Source organism: Callorhinchus milii, unplaced genomic scaffold, assembly GCF_018977255.1.
Source record: "Callorhinchus milii isolate IMCB2004 unplaced genomic scaffold, IMCB_Cmil_1.0 Scaffold1, whole genome shotgun sequence".
NCBI classification, from domain to species: Eukaryota; Metazoa; Chordata; class Chondrichthyes; order Chimaeriformes; family Callorhinchidae; genus Callorhinchus; species Callorhinchus milii.
The window spans coordinates 109,041,460-109,064,934 of NW_024704742.1; the positions used below are offsets into that span (position 1 = coordinate 109,041,460).

General features: G+C 41.1%; 1 protein-coding gene across 4 annotated transcripts in view; it reads right to left on the minus strand.

Annotated features, from left to right (window-relative positions):
• Nucleotides 1-23,475, minus strand: part of rhobtb3 (Rho related BTB domain containing 3) — a 58,243-nt gene that overhangs the window by 17,799 nt on the left and 16,969 nt on the right. For all 4 annotated transcript variants that reach the window (XM_007893088.2, XM_007893086.2, XM_007893087.2 and 1 more), the window contains 3 exons: nt 5,481-5,638; nt 1,294-1,405; nt 76-441 (listed from right to left, as the gene is read on the minus strand). In XM_007893088.2, coding sequence (XP_007891279.1) covers nt 76-441; nt 1,294-1,405; nt 5,481-5,638 — 636 coding nt within the window. The remainder of the gene's footprint in view (nt 1-75; nt 442-1,293; nt 1,406-5,480; nt 5,639-23,475) is intronic.

The following is a 23,475-nucleotide window of genomic DNA, read 5'->3' on the forward strand; positions in this document are numbered from 1 at the left end:
CCCAAGGCGCTGTGACGCCCACACTCAATATTTTTGATATTGTTTCTTAAGTGCTCACAGGTACAGTTCACATACCTGTGTAAATGAACTTCAAGATCTCTGGGTAGCTGGCACACAGCAGCGAGTCTCTAATGATAACTCTTATAGGGTGTCTGTTATAATGTAGATCTTGGTTAGGAGCCAGCTTAATGTCCTTTGGGTCTGTGACAAACAGATCGAGAGTGCTTCTTCCTGAAGAGTCATCGAGTTCACAGGCATTCGCCACACCAAACAGGAACATAAAAACCTGGCTCACTGTGCACAGCACAACCCTATGAGCTCTGGCCACTTCTTGTCCACCTTTGCAACAAAATGCCACATCTGCACACTGAGAGCTATAGAAAAGGCCCAATAGGTCACAGTGGTACCGCGAGTCTTCAATCTTCAAACAAGGCAGCTTGACTGTGAGAAAAAGACAAACAGGAAAGACAGTTAATGACAAGCATGCTTAAATACCAAAGATAATAGATAACAACTTGTGAGATTTCTAAAGGGAATCCTTAGTAAGGAATCTTTGGGAAGTTTGATGGGTAGATGAGTGAGACTAATAATAATAAAAATAATAAAAAGCGCTTCACAAGGTTTTACATTAATGTGCAGTGAATGTGTATTTTGTATGCGAACAAAGCAACTAATTTGCACGCAGAAATATCCTCCACAAGATATGAAGTTAATGACCAATTTTATTTGGGGAATTGTTGCCTAGAACACTGGAGAAACTCCCTTCTTTATTTGAAATAGTGCCATGAGATCAATAACTTGAAGGCTACCCTGCGTGATGGGCTCTTTATAAATGCAAGTTGTTGTTGTTGTTTAACAGGCAGATAGAACCTTGGTTTAACATCTCATTTGAAGGACAGCACCTCTAACAATACAGTGAAACCCCAGCAGTGCACTGGATTGTCAACAACAAATTACATTTATACAGCATCCTTCACATGAGGTAGTATCGAAGAATGCTTAACAGTGGTGGAGTTTGATGCTGTCCCGGGGAGAGAGGGATGGTGACCATTGACACGGTCAAAGAGGAAGGTCGTCTTCAGATGCAATCTGAAAACAGGCAAGGAGGAAGCAAGGCACAAACAGTCATGGATTGAATAAAAGAAAGGCAAAAAAAAAACTACCTTTCTTTCATTCCATCCCTACTACAGACCCATAAGGCAACGGCATTTCACTACTACATCTCCTCATACCTGTTTCTCTGAGGTGACCCTCTTACCTGGCTCTGTTACTCACTGTCTGATCTCCTCTTACCTGGCTCTGTCAGTCGAGGTGGTGGTGCTACGTGAAGCCTGCTACTCCTTTTCTTTTTCTTATCTTTCTGAGAAGATTTTTGCTTCAAGCTCTGAATGATAAAGTATTCCAACTGCAAAATTGAACCCAGAAGTATATGAACGAAGACTAATATACCATACAACCACTGAATAAAAGAGTGCATATGTAGGTGCCAAGTAATCAGTTGGGAAGATGGGTTCTAGCGCCAATTGGATGATCTCCCAAAATGCAAATAAGCAAAACTGTAGAAATCTAAATCTTAGCAAATCAGTGAGGTCCTTTGCAGCAATGAATACATTATCTGCATACCACATTTCATGAAAAAAACTATTTGACCTTCAGTTTCTGTTGATACGACCATCCATGTTAAGACTTTCACAAAACTGTAAAATCAATAAACAACAGCAACAACAACAGCAAAATTACATTTGTAAAGCGCCTTTCACGTCGGGAGGACATCCCAAGGCGCTGAACAGTCAGGGATCAGGAAACAAAAGCCAAAGTCTGCAGGAATAAAAGGTATTATGACCAACACCTAGCAGTCACATGTAAATATGCATTTGCTGACCAACCATAGCCAATAAAATATGATTGGGAAACACTGGATATTTTTAAATGTACTAATACTTTATGAAATCAAATGGAGACTCCAATTCCTATTCATTTATGTGACAGATAATCCATTTGATTTAACATTAAAGTTTATGATAGTAATACCAATTTCTCCCTCCTGCGACCAGAAAAAAAGGGAGTTAGGAAAGGAGTGTTAATAGGAAAATATTAAAAAGCCTTTAATTAACATTAACACACCTTACCATTAAAATATTTGCAGCCATAAACCTGGCGTCAGAGCTAAAAACATATTTTGATATTATCAAAGCCCACTGTTTGTCCAACATATTTTGTTGTTGTTGATATAATGTATGTCCCATACATTACAGGGCATTTGTCACCAAATTAAGAAAGAACAAACTCACATACACGTATATCCATCATACTTCCTTTATAATTCTGAACTGTACACACTACAATCACTATACACTACAGTCCTTGAACTTCGGCTATCAGTCACTTTAACTCTAATAATGTCTTAATTATACATAAAGTGATCAAAATAGATCTGAGTATCAAAAAGCACCTCATAGCAATGACCAGAATTTGTTGCACAATTTAACTAAAATTATGGAAATTGCTGGGGACCAGGCTAAAGCTAAGTTACTGGAGTGCAAATTTGTTAAACCAAATTAGTTTTAGGTCAATAATCAGGATTCTGGACATAATGCAAATGTGTATATATGTGCAGCATATCAGGTCTTGATAAAAGATTCATAATGTTGTGTAGATAAAGGATTATAATTGCAGCTTTCTAATTCAGCAATTCAAACAGAGATCTATTTTTAAACAGTTTTGCTCACTGGGGCTCACTTTTTACATGTTTTGTCCTATTTGAAGGATTTGAAAATAGCTGTTTTGCAAATCTCTCAAATCAAATAACTTCTAAAAGCAGCAATTAACAAACCAATTATGTGGTTTACAAAGATCACAACTTAGACTCCCATTGGTTTCTCTGCTCAAAGCTCAATATAGCCTTATAACAAATAACTGAAACTAGATCACTTGTAAGACTACAATACAGCTCATTACAGATTAGTTAGGTCATCTTCAGAAAGGTCTCTGTAATCAGCTGTAATGTATCCTTGCATATGATCTAGTTTCAGCTATTTGCTATAAGGCTACATTGAACTTTGAGCTCAAGGACATGGCTAACATACCTGAAGCAGAAGAAAGGTCTTTCAGAGAGTAAGTTGCTAAAAGTCCAAGATAAGTCAGATCTGAGTTACAACAACAACAATAATAATAATCCTTGCCTTTATATAGTACCTTTGACGTCTGGATGATGTTGCAAATGCTTCACAAGATTTACTGTTAAGTGTAGCAAGAGTATTTTGTAGCCCACTAATGAATTATAGGTATTAAATTTGAGACTTTTTAAACATTGGATATAATTATCATTTCTGCCAATAAATATCATCACCTAAGCAGAACTTGTAGTATTTAACTTTACTCGGAGGCAGTACAAAACTCCCATAGATTACTGCCTCCCAGATCAGCTTTTACACTTCGACTGACAGTCATTCTTAGATTTATTTCATTTTACTTTCTAGCCTCTTCCTTTCTTTGGTTTAATACTTGTTTTCTAGGTGGGATTTGCCAACCAGGGACAAAATCTGTGCTCTCTCCTAATGCTAGTAACTTTTTTACCATTCAAACGAGAATGCTAAAAGTTGTAGGCCAGAGTTTGCACCCATCCTCACACTTAGAAACCAAATATTAAGTGAAATAAAAACAGAAGTCGCTGGGAATGCTTAGCAGGTCAGGCAGCATCTATGGAGAAAGGAAAGTGAATCAGAGTTTTGGGTCCACGACCTTTCGTCAGAACGTTCTGACGAAGGGTCGTGGACCCAAAACGTTGACTCAGTTACCTTCCTCCATAGATGCTGCCTGACCTGCTGAGCGTTCCCAGCGACTTCTGTTTTAGTTTCAGATTTCCAGCATCTGCAGTATTTTGAATTTTGTTTACAAATATTAAATATTTTGTCAATAACTCTGCACAACTATTATCTGCATTTCATTTATCAGGGATGTGTGTGATTTACTGGTATCTGGACATGTTTTGAATACACAAAACAATAGCAGGAAATCGGCAGAGACTTTTTTTAATATATATTTTCAAATAATTACATAAATTGATTGACAACTATGATTCCACAGGTGTCAGGTACTCGTTTCACTCAAGTGGCAACTATTCATGTGTGAGGTTTGACAACGAATGTCAGCAGCTATTCACAAGATCATAAGAAATGTGAGGACAAAGAAGGCCCTTTGATCTTATCCTTCCAAAATTCTTCAATCACGCTTCTTGGCAAACCACTTCAGTCGTTAATAATTCTCTCTGTAACAAAATATTTTCCGGCTCCTGGCTTGAAATTGCCCTTTACAACACTGAACCTGTGTCCTCTTGTGCTGAAAGAAGCGTCTTTACCACTACTGGGGCAACTGCAGAGCTAAACACTAATGAAATATCCAAAGGGGTATTTTGAAACCTGCTCACATGTAGAAAGACACACTGTCATAATGATGGATATGTCATAGATTTTTTTTGAAAGAATCTGAGATACAGATAGGAAGTGTTAGAGGAACATCGCCACTGGAAACAGTCACCAAATTAAAATTACACTTTGCACTCACGAGTCTCCAAATGTTCCCAGAATAGAAATACTTAGGGATTGAATTACAAACAATATTCAGTACCTGCAGATTCGCAGAAAGTATTGCTCCCCACAGCAATATTTGTTAAAGGATCTGTGTCATTCCAGCAAATGAAATCTGATTCAATGCTCTCAAAGCATTTTACTGTTTGCTCTCCTTGACTTCCCTTTCATCCCAGCTAATATGCAGGGAAGCAAGCTATGCCAGCAACGATGAATAAGCAGCTGCTAGGAGGTACATAAGAGCAGCTCAAGGTGACTTGTCTCTCTTATTCTTCCTCTCTCGCAGTGGGAAAGTGCCTGTGTCTGAACATGTTGGTCAAAGCAGATCAGGAACTTGCCATGTGGTAAAGGTCTGAAGCCACATCCCTCCCACTCCATGCCACACTCAGGAGCTCCAACAACTCACAGAATGTGTATTTAAAATGAGTGGCGATTACCAAAATAACTCACCAACTTATAGTTTAGATTAATATATAAAAATATTAATGAAACATCCACAAATGAACACATCTTATGCAAGGACAGTGTTTCCTTGAATTAACTCCAGGATCCAACACAGGAAAGCTTCCAGTTAATGATCAATATTGTAGTATTACTGAGTAACCAATAAGGTCCAAATAGCCTGAGCTTAGTCACTCCAAATTACAGACGCTTTCATATAACCAGCTATGTTTAGTTATTAATGCTAGTCTCATTGTTTTCTCTCCTTGAATTCCCATGGTGAAGTATATTTCAGCTAACTGATAACACATACACTAACAACATTAGTAAAGAAGAAAGGATGTCTTCTTCCAGCTATTCATCTAATCAGTGAATTATGAGTAAAATAATTAATACTTTGAAACAATGAAAATGGAAATAGGTTCTCAATGAAAGCATTACACATATACTCACCACACCTCCAAAGTACTTCCCTACATAGAAGTCGTTGAGACTGTGAAGTTCCAGGTAGGTGGCTCCAATTTCTTTTGAGAGTTGAAGACCCTCACAGGAAGGAACGTAGCTCCCTTTATCTGATGTACACAAGGGGCATGAGCATGGAGGTCCATCCTCTGTTGAAAATATTTATATTTGGCTTAGTCGAACGATTTTTGAATCTGCCAAACAAATGCACTTGAACTATTTTGCACAGACAGAAATAAAACTTATAAAATAAATTGACAGCCTGAAAGCAGAAATGGATGCTGTGTTTATAGCACAATGCTGTCACAGCAATTTGCCAAGAAAAGTGATGTGTAAACCAGGATTGCCAGTGCCTCACTGCTGAGATGATCCTAAAAAAGAACTTTCAGGAGTACATCTGTTCAAAAATCTACTCACCAAGTACTAGGAAGATTTTGAGCAGAACAAAATACCTTTAAAGGGACTTTTACAAAAAAAAATTAATCAACGTGACCAGTTCTTTAATAACAATAAGAAACATACACTTTTCACAGCACTGGCTGTGTGTTCGGTTGTGCACACTCAGAATGCCAATATGTATCTTAGATTTTTAACAGTGTGACCGGAAACATGAAGTACAACTCAGACCTCCAACGCCACATTGCTGTCCTGTTGGATACTGCCTCACCTTGCAGTATGAACACAGCGTTAATATATAAACGTGAAGCAAGAGCATCTGATAGACTTGGAAGCATGTTCATTATGAGAAAAATTGCATTGGCAATAAACATTACTAATATATTTGTAATAGAGAATATTCATCATTAGCACTAAATTATTGCAAAGCAGTAATTCAATTCAATAGTTTTGATAAGATTTTTAACACTGAGACCAAAGCTCAAGTATATATATATAGTTCTTATATATTATATATTTTTTATCCTTTATTCTAATGAGCTTTATCACTAACCTAAGATTAAATTGCTGTCTAAAACCCATTGTCAGAGAATTATTTACCTTGATTATTTACTTTGCAAGGTTCATCCACAGAACACAGCCAATATATCCCGTGAATTTTGGGATATCCTCCTGACATGAAATAGCTATACCAATTATTATATTGTGCTACAGGTGCAGTGAGAACTGCTGCTTACAGCTTTGGCGCTCAGGAACACTGACAATTCTGGGCAACTGAATAATAGGTATATAATTGCTCTTGAGAAGGTTGAGTGGTGAGCCATCAAGATAATTGCATCAAGGTATCAGAAATCTAAGCTACGGGGAGAGGTTGAGGAAGTTTGAATTGTTTTTTGGTTTGCACATTTGGTTTGCAAGTCACAGGAAGCTTTGAGGTAACCTGCTTGAAGTTTTCATGATTCTGAAAGCGATTGACAGAGTTGATCCCGAAAACGTTTTTCACCACAAACGATAGAATCAATAACAGAGGACCCAAGTTACACATTAAGAAGTTGGAAGTAAGAGGTAACAAATTTACCTAATAAGTTGCCAGAGAATGTCATTCAAGTAGATACAGTATAAATGGGTTTATTAAAATCTCAGCCTTTTGGCTAAGATCATTGCAGTATCTGTTCTTATCAGTTACCCCTTGTGGGAGCGGCAGGGAAGGAGATAAAGGCTCGCAGTCCTGTAAAATGACAGCAGAGCCGCGGCTAGCCCACTAAGCGGGAACAGAACCCTGGCAGGGACGCCCTAGTGATGGGTGGGACCGGACGGGTTTCTGCTGGTAGGTGTGTCTGTGACCTGTGGTCACAGTCTTAAGATATCTACCAAAAGAAGCAGAGGGGAGGTTAGAAGAATTTTTTTCACTCAGCGAGTTGTTCGAATTTGGAATGATCTGCCTGAAAGGGTAGTGAAGTCCGATTCGATAACAGCTTTTAAGAGAGAACTGGAGAGGTATCTGGGGAAGACGGGTTTGCAGGGTTATGGGGAGAAAGCTGGTGATTGGGGTTAGTGAAAGTGACTTGCTCTGTCAAAGAGCCGGCACAGACTCGATGGGCCGAATGGCCTCCTTCTGTGCCGTAACATTCTACGAATCTAAAATCTATGTGTTTGCGAGGTTCCCAGGTGTGTGTTTGGGTAAACATGTGAGCGTACAGTGCACATCGGGGCACCATCCAAAAGTGGCAACTGCACCTTATGAGGCTGTGTGTGGGCACGCATATGGATGTAGAGCACACAAGGGCGTTTCTTGACTGTCTTAAAGGGAGCGTCCCAAAAAAATGTGTGCACAACCTGTGTGCTGTGATCCTGTCTACGCTCCTCACTAAGAGGGGAGGGATAGAGAGGTGGGGTACAAGACCCCATTTGTAACTGTGCCCTGCAAAGGAGGGAGAATTCTGAGGCAGAAAAAAGCCTTGGTCCCTTCACCAAAGCGCCAAAGTGGAGTGCACAGAGTCAACCCCACCACCCACCCCCCACCCTGCGACAAGGGGCGAGTCTGTTTCATTGTGCAACAAAATATGTTGTGTCTTCCTTTCTGTAACGGGTTTGATACTGTCTGAGACAAGCGTAAATATATACCAACACATGAACATATACATTTTGAATAAAAAATAAAATAAAAAAAAATTCCTTGGGCTCTGTGCCTGCTAGAAAGATCTCCTTTTGAGATTCACTGTGTATATAACAATAATCCTTGCATTTAACATAGCGCCTCATCATGTCATTGAGACATCTCAAAGCGCTTCACAGAATATACTATAAAATTAATTGACTGTATATTTTGTATATAGCTCCACAACCGAATCCTCCGTAATACATTACGAGAAGATTGAGCTCCTGGCAGAAGCTTTACCTCTGACCCGCTGTTGGTTGGGATCGGTTTTGCACTACTTCCAATCTGAAGAGTTTGATCCGCCCTCATACAGAGGAAGCAGAGATACTGGAATACAGGACTAGCTTGAATACTTGCTCTACGGGCTCAGGCCGGGCTTGCTTGGTTCAGTCGCTTAACTTGCTCAGGTGATTGTGAAAACGGTTGTCTGTAGTGACAACCATCAAACCCGTGAGGAACGCATTTCAGTCTGATTAAGCTCTCAGGGGGTAAGTGTGGCCTAACCTCGCTCACCAAAAAAATGGATGCTTTGCTGAAGAGAAAAGGGATTGAGAACTAGGGAGGTTGATCACATTAAATCTGTTACAGAGCACTGTATTTATGAAACATTGCATTTTCAAATCTGTTATGAAATGTTGTATTTTCATCCAATCATGGGAAGACATAGACTGATAGTTGGAAGATAGACTGACATTTTGGAACTATTGGCTTTGTTCTGTTCCTATAATACTATTAATAAAATATAGCATAAAATAAATCACCCAAGTGTTTCTGAAAAATAAAGCTAATAATAGCAAAATTGAGCTTCTGTTATGAACAATGCAAATGTGCGATATCCCGAGAGACCTTGCACATTACTAAAAATAGCTAAACCGTCAACTCTGAATAGGAAGACAATGTGATTACTGCTCAACAAATAAACAAGTATAAATTTTTCAGAAGCCGGAAAAAGTTTCAGTGCACTTTGTGAAGTAAGGCAGGAAGTCAAAATAAGGTGGATGTAACCAAATAGCAAGAGGATAAACTAATGCAATGAATTGTTTCATTAATTCCTGTTCTTGTTTACCCCCCAGCTCGGTTGCAAACCCATGACTGTCCAGCACCTTGGGACTTCCTCCCGATGCGAAAGGCATTATATAATTGCAATTTGTTGTTGTTCTTGCTCTTTGTATTTTAAAGTTGTTTCCGTGACATTTGGTATCTTTTAGCGTTTGGGCAGAAAAATATAGGTAGACTATCACTTTATATCTTCTGAGTAAGTATGAATCACTAGAGCAGCTAAATTCAATTTTAAAGCGCCTTTACCTCAACACACAATCAATATGATGACAGAATGGAAGAGTGATAGTAATCAAATAATGTATGTGGTCAAACCTCATAACCAAACATCATGGATAAATTTATTCGCTAAATGCAACAATGTTAACCATGTGCATTTACAGGGGTTAAATCACAATAATCCTAAAAACTGGCATTTGATATAAAGACTTTCACATCAGGCAGACATCTCACAGGATTTATTGTGATGGGTAGTGACTGCGCATTTTGTAGGTAACTACTGAAGCCAATTGGCGCACAGCAATGCCCCAATGTCCCTGAATATGAACAGGCTCCTTGAACCACATCTGTGCTTACATTTTCTCTCTGTATAATATTTAAATGTCATTAAAAATGCACAGCATCTTCCACTAAGATTCATAATGACATTCTTTCCCCTCGACTCCCCTTGCTTCATTTCATAACCTATTTAAATTGACTCTGGACATTGATTTAAACATTGGTAAATGTCATGCCTAGAATATAATCCCTCCAAAACAAAAAACAATAATAAATTGGTCAACTTCAATCTACGACTGTTTGTGGGACATTGCTGTGTGCAATTGGCTGCCGCGTTCGCCCACAAATATACAGTCAATTCACTTTACAGTCTATTCTGTGAAGCGCTTTGGGACGTCTAGAAGACGTGAAAAGCGCTATATCAAATGCAAGGATTATTATTATTATATTAGCTGATTTATAACCCGTGTTATATTTTTTCACACTGAAATTGTCAATCCCAAACTATCTGAATTTCAGTCACAACATTTGATAACCTTGTTTTATTGATTTACCTGCAGTGAATGATTAATTCACTGTCAATTCCATACCTCGAAACAATGATAGCTGAAACCAATGACAAGCAGAAACTAATGCAAGTGATTTAACACTGAGCAACTGGTGACAATGTGCAATACCCTAGAATTTATTTTCCTTTAGATATATCCATCTGTTTTTTTTCTCTTTTTCTTGTCAAGCTCACTGCCATCACTCACTGTTCCTGATGTGTCAATGTTTCTCTGAAATATGAATTGACTATTGGAATACAAACTACTCTAATTTGTGAAGGTTTCTGTTTACAGTAAGTAGTTGTCTTATGCAGACAACATCACAGACTTGCTGTTGTTCCTTTAGCTATTAGAACATGATATTTAAATATTTCTGTCTTGGATGCAGTCTAAGTTGTATGAAAGAAGTAGCCACTTGAATTAGCATCATGAAATGCTTAAGCACAAAAGTAGACCATTTGGTCCCTCATTTTAATAATAATAATCCTTCCATTTGGTATAGCACCTTATCATCTTGGAAGGATGTCTCAAAGCACTTCATAGGATCACTGCAAATTCAAGTGACTGTGCATTTGTAGGCAAAAGTGGCAGCATAACAAGGTCCCCCAAACAGCCATGAAACAAATTTTATTTGGGAGATTGTCGGCCAGGACCCTGGGATAAACTCCCTTCTCCTTTCGAACAACAACAACAAAATTACATTTATAGAGCGCCTTTCACATCGGGAGGACATCCCAAAGTGCTGAACGGTCAGGTGTCGGGGCCCGAGCATGGGGGAGGGGTGGTGAAGGGATGAGGGAAGGCAGAAAGGTGGGAGGGAGACCAAAGGCACAGTCAAAGAGAAGGGGGCAAGGGAGGAAGCGAGGCGAAGGGAGCGTAGGATGGAGTACCAGAGTGCAGGGGCAGAGACGCTGAAAGCCTGGCCACCGATGGTAGGGTGGGTCGGGCGGGAGACATGGAGCAGGCCAGAGCCCACTGAACAGAAGGAGCTGGCAGGTTGGTAGGGAATAGTACCAAAGGATCGCTGACGTCCACCTGGAAAGGCAGACGGGACCGTGATATAACATCTCATCCGAAGGACAGCACCTCTGGCGATGCAACGCATCTCCATCACTGAATTGCAGTATCATAATAGTAATCCTTGCATTTGATATAGCACCTTATCACTTCATTGAGACATCTCAAAGCGATTCACAGAATATATTGTAAAGTGAATTGATGGTGTATTTTGTGGGTGAAATGTGGCAGCCAATTGTGCACAGCAGTTGTCTTAGACAATGTGAGTCCAAGTCCAGACGTGGGATTTGAACCCACAAACTTCTGACTCAGAAGTGAGAACGCTACCACTGAGGCAAGCTGACACACAAAATAATGCATTCCTCCTCACAGTTTATCAAATCTGGTAATTTGGCTTCAACAGCAAATCTGGATACCATGCTTCTAAAGCTTTACATATGGATGTGGAAAATAATAAAATTGTCTTTTGTTTTCCTTCTCTCCTAACAAGAAATGGATTGCTTTCACATTCATTCTGTATTTCCCCAGTTGCTCTATATGGGAACACTCAATGTGGGAAATTTACTGACTGAAATTTCATTGAACTACTCCAAGGTACGCTGCCAGGCAATCCTTCATCTTTGCCAAGGAAAATGCTTTCATACTCAGAAAAGTAGCATCACAGTTGATGGATTCATCCTGCATGTTGTTCTTTCCTCTGAATTTTAAGTTAATATCATTATTCGAGTTAAACCAAATTCACATTTGTCTCTGTAAACTGCGGCACTATTTCTACAGCCAAAATCTAACATTTCACAAGATTACAGTTGTTTAGTATTCTACTGTAATTGTAAATTAAGAATTGCGCTTTGGAACTGAAGACTCCTCTAATTCACTGTCAGGATCAGAGTTTAAACAGAAAACTATTTCTGCTGCTCTTCTGTGAAAGAAAGTCATTGTTTAATTTAAAAGGCCTTTCACACCACAAAGGACTCATCACAAAAGGCATGTGATGAATGCCCAAAGCTTGTTTGTCTCCCTGAAAGATTATGTAAACTTCACAAATAGATTTGTTTTCATGCTTTGTCGGGTTTGTAGACTAACTGTCACAGATTTGCACCCAAATTCTCAACTCTAAAGTACTAACACGTACACAGTAAGTTTCAGACTTTTTTATTCTTTAATCCCACAAACTGCACAACCTATCGGAAAAATAGGTTTGGGGTGCAAAACTGCAAAAGGATCTTTATCTGAACTTCAAAATCATGTTGCCAAGCCAGTATTTTTAAACTCCCAAGTACGGCCTCCTGACATGAAAGGCATCATACGACAACAACAACAACAATAAGATTGCATTTATAAAGCGCCTTTCACGTCGGGAAATCATAGAAATGTAAGTTTGTAGTATTATTGTATTGTTTTTTAAGATAAAGACGAATATAAAACAGGTCCTCAAATGGGCTGGTAGATAAAACTTGCTCTTCTTTGTGGGAAGATAAGCAGGGATTCCTCGGGACTGAGATGGTTGCAAGGTGATACAAGTATTCAGGGGAAAATAAAGCGACAAAATTAAATTAAAAGATCTATTATGATCTAAGAAATTGACTGAATTGCCTCCTCTTGTTCCCTTGAATGTTGGTAAGCAGCAGGTGGTAATGGAAAGCAATAAAACAGGGAAGGACTTTGGTCATCATGTGTTTACTGCTAAATTACAAGCAGTATGAAACCTATCCTTGCAGTGTATCTAGTCTATCTTAAAACTTGCACAGCTTTCAGTGGCAAATAGTAGCTGAACTTTGAGTCACATATTGATCTGACGAGAGCAAAGGGCTCACCTTCACCAATTGCCATAAGACGCAACAACAGATGTAATAAAAGATGCTAATCTAAAATGACGTTTAACATGATGATATTTTGGCATAAACATTTTCCTGGCTAGAGTAAATAAAACTCAGAGATGAATAGAAAAGCTACGATATTCATTCCATCCTACTGACATTGCCAGCTGAAAGAGAAGTGCAGTACTAGTTCTGTACTGGGAGGAAACCTCGGTTATTTATTAACTTTCCCACGGGAAAGTCACACATCATGACAGGGTTCCCATTTGCGTTGAGAAAATGTTGCGTTCACGTCGCTGTCAGTAGTTCCCCCAGTCAAGAGGTACTCCAGTTGAGGAAGTAATTGAACAACTGCCAAGGGTTATAAATGTTTTCAGGACTGTAGTACTTTACTGTTTTGTGCCACATCAATGGAACAAGATTCAAAATTCCCAACGCGTTAAACTCACGCACTTTATGGTAAAGGGGTTATTTCCTCATTCATCTTTACTGTATCCAGTATGAGTCTGAGGATAATGGACACTTAAAGATGTGGTTCAGAGATGTCGGAGAGATTGAGAGCAGTTGCACAAACACCAAGGCATATTAAAACTTAGAACAGCCTTAAGACTTCTCTCTTTGTTGGAGGGTCGAAAACAAGGGTACATACTCTTAAAATTACAGCTAAGATAGTTAGATGCAATATTGGAAAACATTTCTTCACACAGGGGGTTGTGAGTTGGTAAAATGCATTGTCCCAGAGACCTTAATGGCAGGATCAATTGGGATGTTTATAAGTGAGATAGATATTTAGGGCACAGAGCATCAAGGGTATATAGAAAAGGGAAACTGAATTAAGTGATGTGCCATGATCTGTTAAACTTCATTTATGAGCGCCTTTCATGTCGGGAGGACGTCCCAAGGCGCTGGACAGTTGGATCAGGACCCGAGCAGGGGGGAAATGGTCAGGATGAGGGGAGGGAAGGGAGGGAGCGAGGAGGGAGTACTGATTCGAGAGGGGAGCTGAAAGCACGGTCAAAGAGAAAGGTCTTGAGACCGGCCATGAAAGAGGAAAAGGAGGAAGCAAGGAGAAGGCACTGGGGGATGGAGTTCCAGAGCCTAGGGGTTGAGAGGCTGAAGGCCCGGTCATCGATGGTAGGGCAGTTGGGGCGGGGGATGTGGAGCAGACCGGAGCCAGAGGAACAGAGAGTATGGGCAGGTAAGTAGGGGGATAGTAGGTCGGAGAGGTAGGAGGGAGCAAGGCCGTGAATGGCCTTGTAGGTGAGGATGAGGATCTTGAATTCGATCCTCTGGGGGATGGGGAGCCAGTGGAGGTGAGCGAGGGTGGGAGTGATGTGGTCCCGAAGCCTGGTGCGGGACAGTACACGAGCTGCAGAGTTCTGAATGACCTGCAGCTTGTGGAGGGAGGTGCCGGGAAGGCCGGCGAGGAGGGAGTTCCCATAGTCCAGCCTTGAGGTGATAAAGGCGTGGACCAGTGTTTCAGCAGCGTGAGGGGTGAGGTAGTGCCGTAGTCTGGCGATGTTCCGGAGGTGATGGAAGGCGGTGCCAGTTGTGGTGCGGATATGAGGAAGAAAGGACAGCTCAGGGCCGAACAGAACCCCGAGGTTCCTGACTGGCTTTGAGAGGTGGAGAGTGCAGCCTTGGATGCTGATGCCGTCAGCGCCTGAGGTGCGGAGGCGCTGACATGACCCAATCAGGAGGGCCTCAGTTTTGCGCACATTGAGCTGAAGAAAGTTGTCTCTCGTCCAGGACTCGATGTCGGACAGACAGGCTGTCAGGACATCGGTGGTCGTGGAGTTGAGGGCAGAGGAGGAAAGGTAGAGTTGGACGTCATCCGCATACATGTGGAAGTTAACCCCATGTCTGCGGATGATGTCACCAGGGGGAGCATATAGAGGGTGAAGAGGAGGGGACCGAGGACAGAGAACAACAACAACAACAAGATTACATTTGTATAGCACCTTTCACTTCGGGGGGACGTCCTAATGAGGGAGCAGTTTAAGAACAAAGATAGGGTGTTCCTCAGGACTCTGTCCTTGGTCCCCTCCTCTTCAACATCAATATGCTCCCTTTTGGTGACATCATCCGCAGACATGGGGCCAACTTCCACATGAATGCAGATGACACCCTCTCTGCCTCCACCCTTGACTCCAGGACCACTGCTGTCCTGACAGAATGTCTGTCAGACATCAAGTCCTGGATGAGAGCTAACCTTCTTGAGGTGAACGTCAACAAGACCGAGGCTCTCCTGATTCGCTCCCGTCAGCGTCTCCACACCTCAGGCGCTGACAGCATCACCATCCATGGTTGCACACTCCACCTCCACCTCCACCTCACTGAGCCAGTCCGGAACCTTGGGGTCTTGTTTGATCCTCAACTATCCTTTCTACCCCACATCTGCTCCATGACCCGCTCTGCCTTCCCCCAACTCCGCAACATCGCCCGGCTCTGACACTGTCTCACACCGCAAGCCGTCGAAACCCTCATACATGCTTTCATTACATCGAGGCTCGACTATGCAAACTCATTGCTTGTCGGCCTCCCCAACTCCTCCCTCCACAGGCTGCAGATCATCCAGACCTCTGCAGCCCAGGTCCTCTCCTGCACTAGGCTCCACGACCCTATCACCCCCATCCTCGCCCAACTCCATTAGCTTCCCATCACACAGAGGATAGAGTTCAAAATCCTGGTCCTCACTTTCAAAGCCCTCCATGGTCTTGCTCCCCCTTACCTCTCCAACCTCCTAACCCCCTACCACCCTGTTCGCTCCCTCTGCTCAGCGGGCTCCAACCTGCTTCACATCCCCCGCCTTGCTTGTCCCTCTAGTGGTGGGCGGGCACCCACCCTCTGGAACTCCATCCCGCAGTCCCTCCGTCTCACCCCCTCCCTCGCCACCTTCAAGACCCACCTCAAGACCCTCCACTTCGACCGTACTTTTGATCTCCCTGCTTCCCCCCTGTCCTCCACCCTCCCCCACCCCGACCCCCAGCTTGAGTCCATAACTCTGTCTGTCCAGTGCCTTGGGACGTCCTCCTGATGTGAAAGGCTCTATACAAATATAATTTTGTTATTGTTGTTAGCAATTGCAACTCCAAATACACCACAATTTACATTATATAGCGTCTTTCATGTTGGGAGGATGATTCAAACACCCCCAACACCACCAGATGTGCACCCGAGCTCAGGTGGGAGGCTATGAAGGTGGGGGAAAGATGACCAAAAGCATGAGGTAGATTTCGAGATGTGCCTTGAATGAGGGAGGGGGGGAGGAGCAAATTAGAGTGCCCCCGGGATGGATTTATACAGAACTCTCAGTGTCTGACACTCTAGAAAGAGCATTAAGGAATATCACAGAATGACTGCAGGTTTACCAAGCAATAATCATTGANTTTTTGCCACATAATTCTAGCTTCAGGATATACTACCAGGATATTGATGAAAATATTGACAATTGCGTTAGAGAAGGTTTCTTGCAACATACAGAAATCAGAGTAAATTCCATACTCGCCCAAAAAGCTTTTTCAGTTATCAGATTGAAACATTAAAGTACTCCTGGATAAAAATTCCATTCAGTTTTGCCTTTGGTGATTTCGGCCATTAATGGGATTTTCCTGTATAGTCGCACATCTCCAAAGGCACTGGCTGTAATGCTGAATGGAATTTTTACCCCTCTGAAATTTGCAGAAAATAAATGCATGTCATGAACCACCATAGTGGGAACTATTTCAAGGAAACCCAAATATTTCCTAAGAGAGCAGTTAATAGTAGACATTTTAAGTTTTTAAGCAGTCATATTACTTGCTTGAGCAAACCACCTTCCTGTGAGACTGGGAGTAGCATTATAATAAAGCTTTGTGTTTTTTTAACTGCCAAGTCAGAAATGAAAACAACAGTGTTTCCTTCGACATGTTTTTTGAACAAAATACCAGAAGATTATCCAGCCATGTGAAATGTTATCTTCTGTGTTCTGCCATTAGTTAAATGAAGGAAACCTTGTGACTGAGCATAGCTTGCTAAAGTGATATTCTGGCCTCCAAATCCCTTTGTATCCAAGTAAAACAACTTAATCTGATGGCAACAGAAACAGATTCAGTTTCCCTCTCCTTTATCTTATGTTATCGGTGAATATAAGTTATCCCACAAAGTGGACGATACACCATAAAGGGTGCAAGCCAACCTCAGACCACAGTAACATCCCAGTTTGTGTTGAGTCAGCAGCACGAGGTCCCAAAGGGTTATTCTGTTTCATTCGCTTAGGGCAGAGTATTTGTGGATGAGGTCTGGGCTTAGTTTGAAATTATAAAAGAAAAAAATAGTTAGGAATTTATGGGTAATTATACTTATGTATAATGACAAAATCATTACACACTTTGTGAAAGGCCACACCCACTTACATTTAGGGAAATGAGAATAAGGATTCTCCCAAAAGGTGGGTCCCCACTTCAGGGAAGACAAAAGGAGATGAAAAGATCGGTGGTTTAACTGCTTTACAGCAATGATTCAGGCAGACAGCTTGAGCGAGAGAAGCAATGTTGCTCACCAGGAAGGAATTTTTATTACTATAACTGACAAACAAAACTGAGGGTCGCAACAGGAAGGAATCTTTTAAAAAAATAGGTGAGAAAAGATCCAAAAACAATTTTAAAAAATACATTTCATAAAGTGAATGGAAACTGGAAATAAAAAGAATCTCCATATCAATCTACTTCTGGCCACTGAATATTCTTATTTGCAGATTTCCATGATCCCTTTGAAGACTGAAAGATCTTTCAAGCTTTAAAATCATGCAAATCTATGCATTCATGTAATATCAGAAAACTACTTGCTATTGTAATGTTGAATACTATAAAAGCCTTGCTCAGTTGGCAGCATTCTCAGCTCTGAGTCTCAAGGTTGTGGGTTCAAGCCCACATTGGGATTCTGAGTTCATAGTCTAGGCTGACCCTTCAGTGCATTGTTGGGGAGCACAGTACTGTTGGAGGTGCCATCCCTCAGATGTTAAATCAAAGTCCCACCTACTTGTTCAGGTCATGTTAAAGATCCTGTAATGCTATTCAAAAAGAGAAGGGAATTTCTCCCGATGTCCTGGGAATTCACTTCATGGCTGTTTTGTGGGGCACTGCTGTGTGCAAATTGGCTGCCTTGTTTGCCTACAACTGCACTGCACTTTATAGCAAATCCTGTAAAGTGCTTTGAGACATTTCAATAAAGTGATAACAGCAACTTGCATTTATATAGCGGTCCTCACTCAGGATAGTGTCCCAGAGCCCTTGACAGTGGCAAGGCGTAACTCCGAGCCGGGGGTAAGGGGAGTTGACAGTAGGCACGGTCGAACAGGAAGGTCTTCAGATGCGGGAAGGAAGGGCCAAGGCGGAGCGACAGAGGAAGAGTGTCCCAGAGTTTCGGGGCGTAGTGGATGAAAGCACGGCCAGCAATGGTGGAAGGGAGGGCATGGGAGCCATGTAGAAGGTCGGAGCCAGTCGAGCGGAGGTAGCAGATTGTGGGTTGTGGAGGTGCGAGAGCATAAAGGTATTTGAAAACAAGTGTGAGGATCCTGAAACTGACCCATTTAGTGATGGGGATCCATTGGAACTTGGCTAGAATGGTGTGATGGGGGTACGGAGTTTAGTACAGATGAATATGCGGGTGGCGGAGTTTTGGATCAGTTGGATCCTGTGCATGGTGGAGCTGGGGAGACTGGCAAAGAGGGCATTTGAGGTAGTACATCCTATGCAAGGATCATTATTATTAACTGGAATAACTGTGGCCAGCTGCAGATGCTTTTCAGCTTGTGATATGATCTTACATTTTTGAGGTTGGTGCAGAATCTTAATGTGGTTCGAGTTTTTGCCCAAATTACCCATTTAGCCAAGTTTATCTTTTCAAGCCCCAGTGAAGCTCAACATCACATGCCACAATTATTAACGGCTGCAGTAATTTACACTCAGCCATATATTTCTCAAGTAACTTGACTGTGTCTAGTGAATAAATATTGTTGGCACATAAATAAGAATGAAAAAAATGTGTAAATTAACCCAAACTTGCAAATCACATTTATTGACAAAAAGAAGGCTGCATGTATGACTAAATGTTTCCATGATATCAGAGCAAATTAAATCAAATATTCCTAAGGGATGTTCAGGGGCAAATGTTAAGAATCCATCCAGTCTGACTCCACTGTGCTAAATGCACTTTGAGCTCCCCCACCCAGTTCCCCATCCCAGTTTCTTTCAGTACTCTCTGAAGTTATCAAATTGGCTCTCTTTGCAAATTATTTTAGGAGGACACAAAGTACTGCACTGAAAATAGTCCTGAGAATTTTATAGAGAATTCTCCTATCACTGGTGCATTTCATCATTGTTACCTAAATGGTAATGACTAATGACATGACAGCCTTGAAAGATATCTCAGAGGAGATCTTAGTAAGATACTAAAAGGGAAAAGAATCGGTAAACCTTGAAAAATATCGAATACACCTAGGTCACAGACAAGAGGAGAACACTGGTTTAGGGTTTGTGAAGGCAAACTTAGGACAAAAATCAGGAAGTATTTCTTTACATAGAAGATAAACAACAGCTGAAATGAGTATTAAGGATTGGTGTTTGAGGTCAGGATACTCATCTCACAGTTTGATGCTATCATGAGTAGACAGTAGAGTTAATAGTCTGAAAACACGAGAACAGCAACAACAACAAATTATATTTTATAGTACCTTTCACGCCGGAAGGATGTCCCAAAATGAGACTGAATAGGCCAAATGTGAAACTATTTTCTGGATTTATTCTCAATCCCATTTAGCACCTTATACAGGTCCCTTTCGAGACATCTCTTTTCAAGGCTGAAAAGCCCTTTATCCAAATCTCTCTTGTGAAAAAGCAGCATTTCCTCTATTCCAACACATTACGTCATTCTAGACAGCGAAAAACAACCCTAAATCAAAGAAATCTTTCATTAACATCCTGGGTTATTCTACCCCAGTGATTTAGAACATCTTAAAGCTACTGCAGACCTTTTAATCATTCTTGGTCTTTAATATTTTCTAAACATTTACTCAGTGTCACCAAACCATTGAAGAAATGGTTCCCTAAATTCAAACCAGGATATGAAATAAATTAAGAGGCTCTTCTTGAAGTTAACATCTCACTTTTTATATTGTCCTATTAGATCACCTAAAGTTTTACTCTGTAAATCTTTTCTCTGTTGTTTAGATCTATGTTCAGGACACATTGTATTCTTTTTTTGCCTCCTTCCCTCATCTCTTTACCCTCTGCTGAACATTTTGTATATTTTAATCAAATTCTAATAAGTATCTAGAAAATGTCTAGGAGTCTAGACCAACATACAATCAATGCACAAGAGCTCCAGTATGAATGCCTGTGAAAGGACCTGTTGATGCTAGAAAATATAAGATCAAAGATGAATATCAGCACAATTCTTCTAGACCTTCTAGAACAAGGTGGTCCAGCTGGCGGCCCATGGGCCGATTTCATCCAGCCAACTACTCCCTCATTTCACCTGGCCCACCACCTCCCTCCATAACCTGTAAATGTTATGTTTCTAGAACAGAAACACAAAAAAATTGTATGCAGCGTGCAGATGTTTGCATGTTGTGTGCAAAGTCAGTGCTCGTAACTCAGTTGTGCCCAAACTGTTCCAATATGGTGCAGCATCCCATCACAACCCTCCCTCCCAACACAGTGGGTATTCCTTCTTGTATGTGGGGTGGGGGAGGGCAAGACTATCACTCATTATCCCATTTCATCTGTAATGAAATGTCATAAATTTGATCCCCAGTTTATAACTTATTGTTTTGAAGCAATGTTTCGCTCACAAATATACAGTCAATTCGCTTTACACTATATTCTGTGAAGCGTTTTGAGACGTCTAGAAGACGTGAAAAGCGCTATATCAAATTCAAGGATTATTATTATTTTATTATTAATGTTAGACTTTTACTTTGTTCTATTGCTATGAAAATGCTGAACAGGGTAGAGTGAATTAGGTGAAAGGCGAATAAGGATGATGGGTAAGAGCTGAATGTGTCTGGCATCATGTGACTAGTTCAGTATTATGGTATAAGCCAACTATTGCATTTTGCAGCACTGCAGGAAAACATGCAACACAACATTTAATAAACTGTAAAAGAACATTGAGAATATCTAATGCAGTATTTTCCAAAAGACATTTATTTGTGAAGAACAAACGCAGCAGGATCATAAGTGTGGACCTTCAAAAGAACTGGGAGGGGTGGCTGTTACACCAGCTGCTTATTACTGTTCAGGAAGCTTTGCATAAAGAAGAATTGTTGGCAGAGTCAGGTGTACGGCAAATAAGCTTACCATCTATGTTAATGTTAATCTACTGATGAAGGGCCAGACAGTGACGTAAAATGCTGGAGCCTCTCACTTTCTGTATCAGCAAGTGGCTTGATTCGTTTTCTTATTTATAAAAAATTCTTCCTTAAACAACATAAACAAATTACATTTGTATAGTGCCTTGCATGTCGGGAGAATGTCCCAAGTCTCTGAAAACCCCCTTAGCTGGGGGCTGGGATCGGGGGATGGTAGGAAGGTGGTCAAAGCCATGGTCGAAGAGGCAGGCTGGGGAAAGGAAGTGAGATTCTGAAAGATGCTCTCAGAATTGGTTAGTGTAATAGTCTACTGAAGAAAATGTTTTGCACGAACTGCTCTAGGTATTGTTACAAGGCTCATTCTTAATTATTAACTAGCTGTACCCGTCGCAGCTACGTTTGCAACCACAGGATCCAATGTGGAATGTAGATTGACACACAGGCAGACACATGTACTTGTCCTTGAAAGCTTTGATTTTCGCTTAGGCGTCTTTATAATGATAAATATAAATGTATAATTTATAATCACTGGAATGTCCTCCTGATGTGAAAGACGTTTTAAAAATATAATTTTGTCGTTGTTGCTGGGGCTTAGCTTCGTCTGTGTTCTCTATTTTGTTCCCAAAGCTTGGCTACGTGCGTGCTCGGTGACGCAGGATGCCGCAGCGCCATGGTCAGCCGGCGCGGCCACCAGGTGTAATTGCACGATGCCGCAGCGCCACTTTGACTTGGCGGCCACCTGGTGTAACTGCAGCGAAAAACGCAAAACTGAAACCCATTTTAGGTCATAACTCATGAATGATAGGGAGATACCCCAAAACAAATATGCCCATGTCACTCCCAGTTATAAGAGCTTTTTGATGAGGTATAATTCATGTCTCTATGTCAATCCGTTATTGAGATCCTTCTTGAAGCGCACACAGACAGACGTTGTTATTTTATTAGTATAAAAGATAGAAGAAGATAGATAGAAGATGAATGAACTACCTACAGATCAATTCTTGTTCTGTATACAATTAAAGTTAAAGAACAGTTTTCAGTCTTGCGTTGCTGACCAAAATACTTAAGCTAACAGCAACAGGAGTGACAGAATACTTGGAGGATAAGGGATGGATTGAAGCAGAGCAAGATAGCAAATGATGCACAGTCAGTCAATCAAGTGATCCCAAAGATTAGTTAAGTGTTGCTTTGTTGTACCAGTCATCCAGTATTTTATTACAGAAGACAATTTTATTTGCTATCTCTGCCACTGGATAATAATGCGAAATCAAAGAATACGTTTTTGTTGGTGAATTAGAGCACAATTTACACCCCTTCGTGTATAATAATAATAATAATCCTTACATTTACTATAGTACTTTTCATACTAGGAAGATGTCTCAAAGGTCTTTACAGGATTTACTGTAAAGGGCACTGATGCAAAAGCCAATTGGCACACAGCAATATCCCACAAACAGGCAAGGATAGTGAATTGTCATATGAATCAGATTGAAAGACAAAAACATTGATCTAGATTGCTGATCTCTGTAGCTATTTGGGCAAGAGCACTGAACAGCATAATAATGAGCTATACAGATCCTGGGTGTTAGTACCAATCTGCAGTATTAGCTGACTCACGGGGGTACAAGGTGCTACAACTAGTCTTAGAGTCTTTGATCTCACTTTTAAAGCCCTCCACGGTTGTGCTCCCTCCTACTTCTGCAAACTATTAAACTTTATCGACCTGTCCCCACTCTCTGTTCTGCAGACACTGGACTGCTTCATGTCCCCCGCACTATCAGCAGTCAAGCCTTCAGCCTTTCTGCCTCCAACTTCCATCATGGAACCCCTCCGTCACACTCCCTCACATGCCTCCTTCAAGGCCCATCTGGAGACCTTCCTTTTTGACCGTGCTTTCAGTCATCTTCCCTCCTCCAACCCCCTCCCCCACACCGTTGCCCTCCACCCCTTTCTGATCCCAACCTGCAGCTCGGGTGCAAACTCCTCATTGTCCTTGGCACGTCCTCAGGACATGAAAAACACTATATAAATGTAATGTTTTGTTGTTGTTGATTGGACTGGAGAAAATCAACCAGAAGTTTCTCTCTGGATTGTTTTTCATGGATATCCAGTGTTTATATCACCCAGTTTCCGCATATGTACT